The sequence below is a fragment of the Leucopleurus acutus genome, assembly GCF_964270905.1.
Source record: "Leucopleurus acutus genome assembly, chromosome: 5".
In the NCBI taxonomy this organism is placed as follows: domain Eukaryota; kingdom Metazoa; phylum Chordata; class Mammalia; order Artiodactyla; family Delphinidae; genus Leucopleurus; species Leucopleurus acutus.
Genome location: NC_139147.1, coordinates 1,021,069 through 1,035,562, shown reverse-complemented (window position 1 = coordinate 1,035,562; position 14,494 = coordinate 1,021,069). Strand labels below are relative to the sequence as shown.

The 14,494-nt window shown below is 66.8% G+C and overlaps 1 protein-coding gene across 4 annotated transcripts in view; it reads left to right on the top strand.

Annotated features, from left to right (window-relative positions):
* Window positions 1-14,257, top strand: part of COL18A1 (collagen type XVIII alpha 1 chain) — a 95,522-nt gene extending 81,265 nt beyond the window's left edge. For 3 of the 4 annotated variants that reach the window (XM_082839535.1, XM_082839533.1, XM_082839532.1), the window contains 20 exons: window positions 278-307; window positions 389-415; window positions 606-668; window positions 902-976; window positions 1,864-1,890; window positions 2,086-2,139; window positions 2,370-2,444; window positions 3,728-3,796; window positions 4,337-4,379; window positions 4,873-4,935; window positions 8,309-8,352; window positions 8,606-8,728; window positions 9,314-9,467; window positions 9,551-9,624; window positions 10,011-10,142; window positions 10,550-10,582; window positions 11,697-11,942; window positions 12,185-12,382; window positions 12,843-12,958; window positions 13,831-14,257. In XM_082839535.1, coding sequence (XP_082695661.1) covers window positions 278-307; window positions 389-415; window positions 606-668; window positions 902-976; window positions 1,864-1,890; window positions 2,086-2,139; window positions 2,370-2,444; window positions 3,728-3,796; window positions 4,337-4,379; window positions 4,873-4,935; window positions 8,309-8,352; window positions 8,606-8,728; window positions 9,314-9,467; window positions 9,551-9,624; window positions 10,011-10,142; window positions 10,550-10,582; window positions 11,697-11,942; window positions 12,185-12,382; window positions 12,843-12,958; window positions 13,831-14,044 — 1,860 coding nt within the window. In that variant the 3' untranslated portion in view covers window positions 14,045-14,257. The remainder of the gene's footprint in view (window positions 1-277; window positions 308-388; window positions 416-605; window positions 669-901; window positions 977-1,863; window positions 1,891-2,085; window positions 2,140-2,369; window positions 2,445-3,727; window positions 3,797-4,336; window positions 4,380-4,872; window positions 4,936-8,308; window positions 8,353-8,605; window positions 8,729-9,313; window positions 9,468-9,550; window positions 9,625-10,010; window positions 10,143-10,549; window positions 10,583-11,696; window positions 11,943-12,184; window positions 12,383-12,842; window positions 12,959-13,830) is intronic. The other variant, XM_082839534.1, reaches the window with a different exon arrangement.
* The last annotated feature ends 237 nt before the right edge of the window (window positions 14,258-14,494 follow it).

The following is a 14,494-nucleotide window of genomic DNA, read 5'->3' as shown; positions in this document are numbered from 1 at the left end:
CCCCCTCCGGCCCCCGTGCGCAGGGGGAGTGGGGGGCACTGCCGCCTGGTCCCAGGGTCCCGGGCCGGTTCTGTGGTGTGGGAGCGGACTCCCGGGGGTGCGTCATTTCTCGTCTCAGGGACCTTGTGGCCAAAGCCGGGACGATGTCTTTCACGTTGACTGCCTGGTGTTCTTTGTGGGTCTTGTGTGGGTAATGTCACGGGAGTTGAGTGTTCATGGTAAACGTGGTCCTTTTCCTTCCTTCTCTGGGACCCTGGCTCTGCTGACTCGTGCACAGAGAGCGCTGGCGAGCGTGCTGGGCCCCGAGGTACGTGCGGCCCCGGGACGGGCTGGGCACCGTGCACCTCCCCGCGGCAGGTCCTGACCGTCGCTGTCTCTCTCTCCACAGGGCCGGGTGGGGCTCGCAGGCCTCCCCGTGAGTACCTCCCCAGCGGGCGCCGGGCCTCTGCTTCGCAGGCAGGAGGCCGGGTGGGCCCCCGTGAGGCCGAGGAACCGGAGCCGGAGCCCCTATCCGGACAAGGGTGTCGGGCGGGCGTCTAGGGCGGGGCGGGGGGCCACGGCCCTGAGGCAGGGGCCTTCCGGGCAGCGCTCTGTGTCTCTTGCAGGGACCAGCCGGGCCGAAGGGAGACCTGGGCTCCAGAGGCCAGCAGGGCCTCCCGGGACCCAAGGTGAGGGGCCCGTCCAGGGTCACCGGGTGACCGCTCAGGGGGAGGGGCGCCGTGCCCGGGAACTTGGGGTGGACGCCCCTCTGGTCTTTTCCCTGGACCTGCCAGAGGCCCCGCTCACGGCTCTGCGTCCTGGTCTGTCACGTCGGTGCCGAGGGCGGTTCACTGCAGGGCTGGGGGGGCGCGAGGCCTGCTCTTGTGGAACCGGCCTCCCTTACCCGCCCCCCCCGTTCCAGGGCGAGAAGGGTGAGCCGGGCATGGTCTTCAGCCCTGACGGCAGAGCGCTGACCTCCGCCCAGAAAGGAGCCAAGGTGAGGGGGCGTCTGGGCCCAGCTGGCACCCTCCGTCCTGCCTGGCCGGGGCAGCGGGGCCTGGGGGCCGTGGAGACGGCACAGAGGGGTTTGTCCTCTGAGAGGGGCAGCTCCTGCCCGTGCGTGGGAGCCTCTGCTGAGGGGCTCTGGAAGCTTCCGCAGCCTGGGCCCCTCGCCCGTCCGTCTGTTCCTCTCCCACCACGCTGGCGGGAGGGTCCTCGCGGCCCCTCGGAGCCTGCAGCTCGGATCAGCCTCGGCCTGGCCGGCCCCTCGTTCTTCTCTGCCCGGCAGCGGAGCCCACACTGCAGAGGAGCCGGGGGCTCTTGGGGGCCCTGGCCTGGGCCTCGCCTGTGGTGCCTGACTGGCCCTCTGGGGGCACTGCCGCTGGGGGCAGGGATCCTGGCCCTCCTTCCTCAGGAGGCGGCCAAGCATGGCTGGGCTTGGGAATGGGCTCCACGGGGGCCTGTGCCCTGGGTCCCCTGCCCCCCAGCCCTGGGGAGAGCTGGGTCTGGATCAGGAGGCTGTTGGGGACAGGCCTGCAGGGGGTCCCCAAAGGCCCCCAGGATCGTCGGCGGATGGGCCGAGGGACCGCAGGGCAGAGAGAACTCTGCTGGCCCCGCCGTGTGTCACAGCTGAGGTCGGGGCCCACAGACCCCTCCAGCCCGGGCGCCGTGGGGCCGACCCCCTGGGTCTCGGGGCCCCCAGGCTGGGCCCCGGGACACAAAACCCCGTCCAGAGCTTTCTCCCTGTTGCTGCTTCCTTTTCTTCCTGGGTGTTGTCAGTGCCTCGGGCACCGCCAGGGGCATCCAGATGGGCATGGGGACCCCTCGGGGGCGGGGGGGCGTGACCTACGGCCACCTCACGGTACCTTCTGGTTTTCTGTTCAGGGTGAGCCTGGCTTCCGAGGACCCCCGGTGAGTAGGCCCAGGCTTCCCCGCGGTGCACGTGCGCGTGTGCGGAGGGCACCGTCTCCTACCTGGCTGCTGGGCAGGCGTGGCAGCCGAGCTTCTATCCCAGCTGCACCTCTAAATGCGGGGGCAGGTGTCGGGAGGGAGACCGCGGGGCAGTGGGCCGGTCACGGCTCACCTAAAACCTGGCCCCCCCAACAGGGTCCCTACGGGCGGCCTGGGCACAAGGGCGAGATTGGCTTCCCTGGACGGCCGGTGAGTCCCTGGGTCTCGTGCCGGGTGTGGATGATGGGTCCGGAGGGGAGTGGGCTGCAGTCTCTCCGCTGTCCTCCTCCTGGGGAGCCCCTGCCAGAGCGTGGCTCTCTCCAACCCCGCTCGCGGGCAGCTTGGGCCGCAGAGGGATGGGCACCCCGAGGAGGCCCTGGGTGGGGACAAGAGCAGCTGGGCCAGCCCTCACAGCGGCCACCCACTGTGCTCTGCCCCAGGGGCGCCCCGGGATGAACGGACTGAAAGGGGAGAAGGGGGAGCCGGGAGACGCCAGCGTGGGATTCAGCGCGAGGGTGAGTGTTCTGTGGGGCAGGCGGGGGTGGGAGGCCTGGCCGCAGTCGCTCGGGTCCCAGAGCTCACCTGTGGGAGGCTTCTGAGCAGCCTCGTGGCCCTCGGACACGCAGACCCCGTGCACACAAACACACGTGTGCGCACACACGCACACACACGCGCCAAGGCCACCGGACGGTGCCCCGGCGTGGTTTTCTCAGAAGGGCCTGTAGGCCGCGTGGGCTCTGGGGTGGGCGCCTCTGGCCCGTGGGGCTCTCGCTCCGACCGCCTTCACGCTGCAGTTACTGCCGCCTCGGGAGCCGAGGGTTCAGTGAAGTCCCCGGGTGAGGCCCTGTCATCACCTCCACCTGAAACGGTACCATCGAGATGCAGGACTCGCCTCTGACCCCGCTGGGCACCCAGTGGGCCCGCCGGCTGCACGCGGTGCCTTTTCTCCTGGAGCCCCTCCCGCCCGGCCTGGCCGAGTGACGCCGGGCCCTGAGGGCAGTGGCTCAGGCCGCGGCTCTTCCGCGTTTTCCATCACCGCGTGTCTTCGTTCGGGCTCCCTCCTCCTTGCGGTGGTTTCATGAAATCTCAGAACACGAGGCGGCGTCTTGCAGAGTTCTGAGCTGGAGGTGGGCCGGGCCACTTCCGTCGAGCAGGACAGGGGGCTCTCGAATTCCCCCCGCGGTTCTGAGTTGTAGAGGCGGACCGCCTGCCACTGTGCGCGCGCCCTGGTCAGGCGTCCAGCGCGTCCGGCTTCTTCGTGGGCCTGAGCTTGCGCCTCTGTTCCGCTGCCAGCCCTGTCTCCTCGGCCGCAGGGTAGGGGCGAAGGGGCCCAGGGGCCCGAGAGCAGGTGCCCGTGAGGTCCCGGGACCCTGTCCCCAGGCACCTTCATCACCCAGGCCAGCCCTTTGGCGAGTGAGCCGTTGCTTTCAGACCAGGCTCTTCTGACACTACCTGAATCGGCCGCTTGTCCTTTTTCTGCGAGCGGGTGAATGAACAGAACCGACCTTCACCCAGCTGACAGTTAGCAACCACACGAGCCGTGTCCGAGGTTGTGTCCAGCCCAGATGGCCGCCCGCACGTCTCCGTGGGAGGATTTGAGCAGGAGTCTGCTCTGGGAACGGGAAGGGGACAGCTCTGTCCTCGGAACCCACGACCACAGAGTAAACTGGACGCCTTCTCCATTTGATGTTTTCTGACTTCACCGTGATTCTCAGAGACGCTCCTGCCCACATCTGCTGTCCTGGCCAGTGTCGACGTCCAGTGTGGACTGACCAGGCTTTCTCTCCCCCCCACGCAGGGTCCGCCCGGCCCACCTGGGCCCCCAGGGCCCCCAGGCCCTCCCGGGACTCCTGTCTATGACAGCAACGTAAGTCACCGTGACACCTGCTCTTCCCACTGCGTCCTCACGCTCTTCCCTGCACTGGCTTCCTTTTCCCTCCGCTGACCCGGGAGGGCTGAAGCCCAGGCAGGGCAGCCGGAGCCATGGTCTCCGAGCCCCTGGCGGGGGGGCTTCTGGGAGGGGCGCGGTGGTGGGACCCAGGCCCACCTGCCTTGTAGGCCGCACCTGGTGGGCCGTTGGTTAGAAGACAAGCCCCCAGGGGAAGTGAGGTCGAGGGAGGGCTCTCCGGATCTGGGCTCCTGAGCGCGAGCCCTGGGGTCCTGGGGGGTGAACGCCCCCTGCCTCACAAGGCTCAGTGACGTGAAGTGACCACGTGGGGCAGTCATGTCGTGACTGGGGCGCCCGACTCCAAATCCTGTGTCCTCTCCCTCCCCCTCCTCCTCCCTGCTTCTCTGTCTTGGGGGGCAGGGGTGCTTGGGGGTGTGGCCTCGCAGACCCTTGGGTGGGTGGTGGCCTCAGTTTCCGGAGCGTCTCCCTCAACGGCCATCTTTGGCCTGTTCTTTGCAGGCGTTTGTGGAGTCTGGCCGCCCTGGACCCCCGGGACTGCCAGGTGAGGGTCCTGGGGCCTCGGGGAGGGCAGGTCACCCTTCCACCCGCAGCTCAGAGCAGGGTGTGGGTGGCCCTCACGGGGGTGCTGGATGATCCAGGCCCCCCAGTCCCGGTTGATCACGGCCCCCTTTGCTGGGCTCCTGGGTCCTCCCAGCACAGCCTTCCAGGCGGGCCGGCCGTGGATGGGAGTGAACACCGAGCGGCCACCCACCGGCTGTCCAAGCCTGCTGTTTGTTTGAGCCCCTCCCTGCAGGAGTGGTGTGGCCTCTGGGAGCAGAGGCTGCAGCCCCTGGGGCGCGACCACCGGGCACTTCCGCGGGTCACGAGCTCCTGCTCTGACTGTCCCTGGGTTCACACGCTGCCCCCTCCCTGGTCCAGGCCTGCAGTGCACACAGTGCCCACCCCAGGGTCGGGCCATGCGTGGGCAGGAGGGCCTGTCCCAGGCGCCTCTGTCACATCGTTAGTAACAGGCACTGGGGTCTCTGTTCCTCCAGGGCACCAGGGGCCTTCTGGACCAAAGGGTGACAAAGGAGAAGTGGGCCCACCCGGGCCACCAGGTGAGAGTGCTCTGGGGACCTTGGGCTGTGTGTGGTCACCCACCCACCCGGCTCCCGGAGGAAGGAGGCCCTCGGGGCTCAGGGGGCTCTGACGGGACGCCTGGTTGGCCCCGTGGTCTCGGGGCAGGGCTGGGGGCTGAAAGGACAGGGGCCTGAGGCGGTGGCCAGGCAGGATGTCCCAGCCCCCCACTCGCTGAGGAGCAGGGCTGGGCCCCAGCGTGCACCTCCCAGGGGAGACCCGGCACCCCCAGCGCATCGCGGGGGCCTCCTCGGCCCGGATCATCCAGGGGGTGAACTCCCAGCACCTCGGTTGTCCCCTGGGACGGCGAGAACCCCCTCTGAATCCTGCTTCTGCAGCTGGTGAAGCAGGAGAACAAGTGTGATGCCGGGCGCAGGCCAGGCAGAAGCCAGGCGAGACGGCCCCCCGGGCACTGCCAGCGTCTGCGTAAGCTCGGGGTTCCCCTACGAGCTGCCGGAAGCAGAAGCAAACCCTCCCCTTGAGGAAGGTGAGCTCGTTGAGGGCCTGGGATTCCCAAGCGGGCAAGCGACCAGCCAGCACTGACAGGAGTCCAGGCTTGGCCTGAGCCGCGACGATGATGCCCAGACGCAGAGAAGAGGCGATGGCGGCACAGAGCTGGAGCCCATGGGCCAGAGTCGGGTTTAATTCTGGGACTGAAAACCCGCAGCCTCTGGACGTGAGGATTCCGTGCGACTTCAGGCGGACGGGACACAGCCGAGGGGGGGAGGGGCCAGCCGGAGTCTGCGGGACACGCCGAGGGAGGTCAGACGCGCGCGGGTGAGGACACGCGGTGGGGCTGGGGCAGAAGAGCATTTGACGGCGTCGCGGCCGAGCTTCCAAACCGGGAAAGGTTCAAGGAGCCCTTCCCGCGAAGGGTCAACGCGAGCCATGAGCTGATTCCTCACGGGGACGAGAGGAGCCAGAGACCATACAGGGTCCCAAAGGCCGAAGAAAGTAACCGCTCACCTAGAATTTTGCATCCGGTAGACATCCGTCTTCTACAGGAAGAGCACGTGGGCAGCCAGGCCTCTCAGGACACGAGCCTCAGTGGGGACCGCGAGGGCCGCTGGGGAGAAGGAGGTGGTGCTGGTGACACGGGGACGGAGGGAGAGCAGGAGGGCCGGTGAGACCCGCGTCCCCGCTCAGCCCCGCCGCAGAGGGGTCGCACCCCCGAGACCCCAGCCTGGCCCCGAGGATGTTACATCAGACCCAGGTGAAGGACGCACCTGTCACCTCAGGGTCCAGCCAAGAACAGGAGGGAACGTGTCCCTGATAACCGAGCAGGAAGGGAGGACAGCACAGGAAAAACCCGACCCGAAGACGGCAGGAAAGGGGAGGAGGGGCTCGGGGCACGCGGGGGAGCGGGGAACGGAGTGAATGAAGCTGGCTAAACTCAGAGCCGTTGGCGCCCGTGTTCAGTGAGCGGGTCCACTCTCCTGTCTAAAGACGGGGCTGTGCTGCTTGCAAGAGGCACCCCCAAGTGGAAGGGCGTGAGAGCTGAGGGGGAGGGGGTGGGAGTCTGGTGAGAAGGGAGCCGTGTGTGTGTGCTCGTGAGAAGTCAGACAAGTGTATTTTAAAGCAGGAAGTACTGCCAAATTTATTTAAACTCCGTAATGGTAATGGGGTAAACCCGGCAGGAAAGCACAGCGATTCTAAATTTCTACGCCGGCAACAACATAGCTTCAAGATGTGAAAAGCAAAGAAAGACCGGGTCAGTTGGGAGGTGGAAGGTCTGAACAGCAGGTGACAACCTGGCCCCCAGTCCCAGCAGCAACATGGGAGGCCACAGGCCCACGCCGGGCACACAGCAAGTCCCTCAGGCCTGTCTCCCCTCAAGGGAGCATCAAAGACACAACTGGGCAGGGCACCTGCGGGGAGGAGAGGCCACGGTGAGAACTGGAAACCCTGGAGCTGAAGGACAAGGATGCGTCTGAGGGGCAAGGGTGCAGCCAGGGCCGGGGTTGGGATTCTTGGCCCTCACGCCGTGGCCCGCGGTGGCAGTGGGGTCACCCCGCTCTGAGGAGGGACCCAGGACAGGAGCTCCGGCCGTGAACATGAGCCTTGTGGCCCTGGGCGGGCGTGGGTTTCCCGGAGCAGCCGTGGCGGAGCCCAGATCTGGGGCTCCCCCAGCCCCCCAGGCCCACAGTTCACTCAGCAGGCATCACTTCACCCTGGGGGTCTGACCCCCACCTTTATCAGGCTTCCAGGGGAAAGGCCACAGGAGAAGGGTAAGCCAAGGTCGCTTTCCCAGCCAGGAGTGAGGGTCTTGTCAGCTCCTTGTCTACAAGGCACAGCCTTAAGTAGCCTGCGCTTCAAGCATGCAGCCCAGGAAGTTAGAAAACAAATAGATTTAACTCCCAGAAAACAGATGGGAGATGCAGTGAATGGAAAAAAAAATGTACATAACAGGAAGCATCATGAAAGCTAAGAAGTCAGATGTTAGTTCTTTGAAAAGACTAATACTACTGCCCTCGAGGGACTGATGAGGGAAAGAGACAGCAGGAGACGTTGAAGATGGTACCCCCGTGCTCTGGAAAGAGCGGGCACCCTCTCTCCACCATCCGCAGTGGTGGGTCGGGGCCACGGGGTGTGGCCGGTCGTCGCCGGCGCGGGGCCCAGCCAGGGTGCGGGGGCAGGAAGAGAAACACGCGCAGGAAGAAATAAACCCGCTGTTCTCACAAGGACACCTTTGTGAATGCCAACAACCAAAGCGACACGCAGATAAAGCGTCAGAATTAATGAGTGAATTTACCACAGTCACAGGGGCAGTTCACAACAATCACTGGCCGGTCGTAGACTAAATGAAACCTTCAAAAGACTCCATTTAGAAAAAGATCAGGTTGGTTGCCAGAGGTGGGATGCAGGGTGGGGGGTGAAGGGGGTCGAAGGTACCAACGTCCAGTTCCAGGACACAGCATCCGGGGGCACGCGGCTATGGCCAGTACCCCTGCCCAGTGTACTTGAAGGTGCGAAGAGAGAAAAGCCCTCGTCACGAGGGAAAAGCGTGTTTTTTCCTTTGTGTGTGTGTCTCTGTGAGGTGGTGGCTGTTAACTAAACGCCCTATGGCGGTCATTTCCCAGCGAACGGTAAGTCGTCGTTTAGCGGCCCCCCTTGACCGTCTGCAGTGCTGTGTGTCAGTGATAAAAACTGAAGGGAAAAAGGCACCGTGAACAAAAACACCAAAAAAATCAAGTGATTGGGAATAAGTGTAACAGAACACGCAGGGGATCTCTCCACAGAAACACAGAAATTAGAGACAGAGGAGACTTAGGGAAAGTCGAGGGCGGGGGGACGGGTGGACCAGGCAGGAAGACAGCACCTCACTGGACCCCCCCAAACTCTCCCCCCCCGTAGGGCAGTTCCCGTTGGACCTCCTCCACTTGGGCGCTGAGATGAAGGTGGGTGACCCCTGGTCCTCACGCTGCCCCCCACACGGGGCCCCAGAGAGCACCACCCGGGACGCGCACCCCTGGCTCCATTTTTCGGGAATTCGGTTGGCGCAGTGGGAAGCTGGGAGGCTGAGCCCCGTCCTGTCGGGCTGGCCAGGCCTGGGCCGCAGAGGCTTCACCGTGGGCCTCTGGGGGTCGGCGCCCGCCCCTCCCCGCGCGGCACCGGGAACGGGGCTGTCCCGACAAGCTTTTCCATCCACAGGGGGAGAAGGGCGACCAAGGGGCCGCCGGGCAGAAAGGAGAAAGGGGTGAGCCCGGGGGCGGCGGGTTCTTCGGCTCCAGCGTGCCCGGCCCCCCCGGCCCGCCAGGCTACCCGGGGATTCCGGTGAGTCTGGCCCCAGCCGCCTGTGGGTGCCGCACACGGGCCCAGGCCCGTCCTGTACCAGAGCTTGCGTCCCCGGGGTCCCTGGGGCCTGGGGCCGAGGGCAGGTCCCCCTGCGGCCTGGGCCCCGAGCAGCCCCTCCCAGTTCCTTGCCCGATTGCGGGCCACCCACGAGGGGAGCCTGGTGGGTGCGTAGTGGCTGCTGTCCCGGATTGGGCATCCGATCCTCCTTTCTCCTGCTGCCGCTGTTCTCCACCAAATGCCCTCAGGGAGACCTTCTGTCCTGAAAGCGTCTGGGGACCGTGGGCCCCAGCTTCCATCTAGGAGTGGAGGAGGGCTGGGGGCCCTCGGGGCTGCACCTCTGTGGGTGGCTGTCCTCGTCTACGTCCCAGGGCCCCGTCCCAGTGCGGGACACACGGGGTGGGAAGGCTGGGTTTCCCAGGCCCCGCGTGGGCGGTGGGGGGACGGGGCCTGGGGGCCGTGCTCCCTGCAGGGGCTCGTGGCCGATGCAGCCAGGACCCTCAAGCTCGCTCGTCCCCAGCCTGGGGACATAGGTGACAGCGCCCTGTGTTTTGTCTTCCACGCTAGGGGCCCAAGGGAGAGAGCATCCAGGGCCAGCCTGGCCCTCCTGGACCTCAGGGACCCCCTGGCATCGGCTACGAGGGACGCCAGGGGCCTCCTGGGCCCCCTGGACCTCCAGGGCCCCCGGGACCCCCATCCTTTCCTGGTCCTTACAGGCAGAGTAAGTCGGGTGGAGAGTGAGCCCTGGGCTCCAGCCTCATCCAGGAAGGGCCACTGTTCCCACCTCTGGCTTCTCTCTTGTAGCTATCAGTGTTCCTGGCCCCCCAGGCCCACCTGGGCCCCCAGGACCGCCCGGATCCATGGGCACCTCCTCAGGGGTAAGCGCCACCCTGTTCCTGACCTGCCGGACCCTCACTGCCTAGCTGCCCTTCCCTTTGGAGGCATGTGGGTGGGCACCCCAGCGCCAAGAGCCCTGAGACGAGGTTTCCAAAGCAGAGTGGGGGACCCAGGCGTGGCTGGGGTCTGAGATGGGCAGGGGAGGAGGACGAAGGAGGGGCATTGAGAAGGTCCCTGAGGGCGGGTCTGCTGTGCAGAGGCTGCAGTGGCCCAGGCACTCGGGGGCTGAGGTCTCCCCGTGGCGTTCATGGGGCCAGTCTGGCAAGGAGGCGGCCACGTAGGTCTTCAGACTGTCGCAGCCCCCAACCCTCCCCATGAGCCCAGAGGCCCCCTGTGCACAGGGGACCCCACTGGGCTGGGCTTCCAGCAGGTGAGGGTCTGGGCCACGTACCAGACGCTGCTGGACCAGGTGCCCGACGTGCCGGAGGGCTGGCTCATCTACGTGGCCGACAGAGAGGAGCTGTACGTCCGGGTCCGAAACGGGTTCCGGAAGGTTCTGGTGAGTTCTGAACAGGGCGATCCCTGCACACGGTGGGGGGACTTCCCACTTTGCTTTTGGGGCGAAGGGTACACAGAAGACGGGAGGCAGAGGACCTGCGCTGCTGGGGGCCCCGGCGCCTGGCGAGCGGCGGGGACCAGTCGGGCGGGGCCCGTGGACATGCTGCCAGCCGTCCTCCACCCTCACCCGCTTCCTTCCGCTTCTCTCTTATTAGAAGCTGCTCTATGGCAGTTTTAGGTTCACAGAGAAGTGACTCTGTTTTTAACAGATATGCTTATTGTGGGCCGGGCACCGGGTGGGGGGCACTGGGACGCAGCCATGCCGGCCTTCCCTGGTGTGGGGGGCGGCCAGGGCGAGTGGCGCTGGCTGGGTCAGAGGTCCCGGGGTGACCCCCTGTTTTCTTCCAGCTGGAGGCCCGCACACCCCTTCCCCGCGGGACGGTAAGGAGCGTCCCTTCTTCCCACGACCATCTCGGGGGAACCAGTGGGCAGGGGTGCAGCCGGGGAAGGGGGTGCAGACCGTGCTCGTCACCCTCCCCAGGCGAGGGGCTCCTCTGAGTCCTTGTCTGTCTGCCCTTGTCCAGAGGGCTGGGCACGGGGACAGACCCTTCAGGCTGTGGGGGGAGGAGGAAGGAGGGGGGCAGACGGGAGGGGGCCTAGGATATTCCCGTCTCCCTAGGTAGGGGTCACATCCCCAGGCGGTGGCTCCTCTGAGTAGAGGTCATGGCCTCTCAGACGGCTCAAGAGCGGGGCTCCGTGCTAGGTCTCGGGGGTCCGGGTTCAGTGTGGGCTCGTCTGCCCCGACGCCAGGCTCGGGGAGTCCCTTCTCTCACGCAGCACCTAGTCCCAGGTGCTGTTCTAGGCGCGGGGACAGCTGTGCCTGAAACAGGCAAAGCCCCCGCCCCGCGGAGGCGACATCGTGTTGGGGAGAAGGGCAGTAAGGGCAGTAGGTGACTAGGCAATAACATATAATTATATAAACATTTCAGATAGATACATGAATTCATTCTATAACTTATGATTGCATTAGACGTACTACTAGGTGGTAGGTACCAGGTACCAGGTATTCAGGTATTCAGGTAACGGGTGTCCGAAGGTGCTGGGTGCTGTGGGAAAGGGACGGCATTGGTAAGCGGGTGGGGCACGGGCTGGCGTTTGGAGGTCGAGGTCACCGTTGGAGGTAGGGACCGGGCAGAGGCTTAAGGGGCTCCTGGTACCACGGCTGCAACAGGGGGAGGTCAGGGAGATGCAACAGGGGGAGGTCAGGGAGATGCGGTCGGCCCGAGGGTGCCCAGGGCCACAGGGAGGAGCTGGCTCCTGAGGGTGATGGACCCGGGGGCTTGAGCAGAGGGCCACCCAGCCCGACTGAGGTGTCACCAGGCCGGCTCTGGCCCGACACGCTGGGCGCCCCCGGGTCCAGCTCGCCACCTCCAGTCCGGCGTCGCCGGCCCAAGAGCACAGCCGGGTACAGATGAAGGGCGTGCAGGGCCGGGTAGCGGGACCCGCGGGTGCAGGAGGCCCGGCCCCACGGCGCTGTCTGCCTCTCCGCCTGCAGGACAACGAGGTGGCCGCTTTGCAGCCCCCCGTGGTGCAGCTGCACGAGGGCAACCCGTACCCCCGCCGGGAGCCCCCGCACCCCACAGCGCGGTCCTGGCGGGCCGACGACATCCTGGCCAGCGCCCCGCGCTTGACACACGCCCAGCCCTACCCCGGGGCCCCGCACCCCGGCGCCTACGCGCACCACCGGCCGGCAACCCCCACGGCCTCACCCGCCCACACTCACCACGACTTCCAGCCGGTGGTGAGTGACCACCCCGGGCGGCGCAGGGGGTGGAGAGTCTGGAGCCCAGAGCAGCCGGGGAGGGTGCTGGGGCTGGGGCTGGGATCCGCCCTCCCCTCCCCCTCCCCCTCCCCTTCCCCCCTCCCCGCCGCTGCCCCGGGGTTCACCCTGCTTGCACCCCAGAGACCCACCGGGGTTGGCTGGGGTGGGGGGGGGCCGCGAAGACCCGGGACACCAGGGCTGACACGCGGCTCCACCCGCAGCTCCACCTGGTCGCGCTCAACAGCCCGCAGTCGGGAGGCCTGCGCGGCATCCGCGGCGCCGACTTCCAGTGCTTCCAGCAGGCGCGCGCCGCGGGGCTGGCGGGCACCTTCCGCGCCTTCCTGTCCTCGCGACTGCAGGACCTCTACAGCATCGTGCGTCGCGCAGACCGCGCCACCCTGCCCATCGTCAACCTCCGAGTGCGTGCGCGCCCCAACCTGGGCCGGGCCCGGGGGTCGGGTGGACGCCGGGCAGGTCTCGCCCCCGAGGACCACCGGGCACCCCATGGAGGCCCCACGTGGCCCCCGACCCCTACCCCCGCCTGCCAGGCGCGCTGGCGCATCACCAGCTTCCGGAGGGGGCTGGTCCCTCGGGCCCTCAGCACTCGGGTGTCAGCCCAGGGCTGCGCGTCCCTGCACTGGTGCTCTCCACGGGGCTGTGTTCCACGGCTCCTTCCGCGAACGGAACCACGTGCTCTCTGGATGCGCCGAGCGCCCGTGTTCCCTGGGACCAAAGGCAGGGCTGGGGGCGGGTGCCCCGCGTTCCTGGGAGAGGGCGGGAGGCCCCTTGGGCGGGCGTGGGCGTTGCCGAGACCCCTCGGCCGCTTGTCCCTCTGGCAGGAGCTAACCAGAGACGGGATGACCCCGCTTCCCTCCGCAGGATGAGGTGCTGTCTCCCAGCTGGGAGGCCTTGTTCTCGGGCTCCGAGGGCCAGCTGAAGCCCGGTGCCCGCATCTTCTCTTTCGACGGCAGGGACGTCCTACAGCACCCCGCCTGGTAGGTCCGCTGTGTGGGCGCAGCAGCTCGCGGCCTCTCGGGATGCAAGAGCCCTGAGCAAAGGGACGACGCTCCTGGCTTTGAGCCTCCAGGCTGACCCAATCCTGGAACACGCTCGCGGCTTAAAACTCCCCAAACCCAAAAGCACAGGAGGAAGAGTAGAGCGTCGTTTGCGGTGTTACCTGAAACACCCTCACCTGGCCTGCTTCCCCGGGCAACTGCCCCCAACTTCCTGCTGGGGAGACAGGCTCCAGCCCCCCCGTCTGTCACATAAGCATCACAGCGAGTTACTTCTATAAATTCCTCAACGTGGAGCCTCTGGGTCGGAGGACACGCGTGCCTACCTGACACGCTGGCAGAAGTCGCTAGCTTGCCCTCAGGTCGGCTTCACGCCCATCGTGCCCCTGCTTGCAGGTGTGAGGCCCCTGTTCCCCAACACTCGGGGGCTCAGACGAGCCCGCGTCCCTGCCCTCACCGAGGAGCACCGCCCAGGGCCGTGCTCCGGCCCGTGGGAGCCTCGGGCAGGGCTGTGGGCTCCAGGCCTGCCTCGTTCCCAGCGAGGAGGCCACACTGACACGGGCTTTACGAAGCCAGGCCCACCCAGGCCCTGCAGGGTCAGCCCTCGAGGTCACCGGGCGCTGCTGGCCAGGCTGTGCCCCTAAAAGCAGCAGAAGGATGGGGTGTGATCCGGGAGGCCGAGCGCCCAGGACGAGGTTGGCCTGACTCCCGGCCACCCAAGTCCCTGCCCTCCCAGCGGCCCCCGCATCCCGCCAAACCGCCGCCTTTGGGAGACGCCCTGTCCTGCCTGGTGTGGCCTCCAGCGTGGGGCGGGGGTGGCCCCCGGTGAGACTGACGGCTGCTGCCTCTTGCAGGCCCCAGAAGAGCTTGTGGCACGGCTCGGACCCCAGCGGGCGCCGGCTGACGGAGAGCTACTGCGAGACGTGGCGGACTGAGGCCAGGGCGGCCACGGGCCAGGCCTCCTCGCTGCTGGCGGGCCGGCTGCTGGAGCAGAGAGCAGCGAGCTGCCACAGCGCCTTCATCGTCCTCTGCATCGAGAACAGCTTCACGGCCTCCTCCTCCAAGTAGGGCCTCTGCTGGCGCCACGGACAGCTGGACGCACAGACAGAGGGCCGGAGAAGAGCCAGGCGGCAGGCAGGGGGGCGGACACGCCCCGGCCCGCGCGGGGAGCCTCTGCTGGCGCCCAGGGCGGGGACCTGGCTGGGACACTTTCCTGTATGGTTCACGTTTCATGTAATCCTCCAGAAATAAAAAGAAGCCAAAGAGTGTATTTTTTAAAAAGTTTACGACAGCCTGGTGCCCAGACACTCCCCCACCCACCTCTTCCCCCAGAGCCTCGGAGCCTGTGCTGCCCTCCTGGCCCAAATCAGACCAGGGGGTGGACCCGGCCCATTTAGGCAAGAGGAGAGGCCTCCCAGGTGCCGAGTGGGGCCCCCAACCGCCCGGGCAGGTGCTGGTGGCTCTGTTTCCTGCCCAGAAAGCCTTGTGGCGCCAACGCCAGGCCTGTCTGCAGGGCAG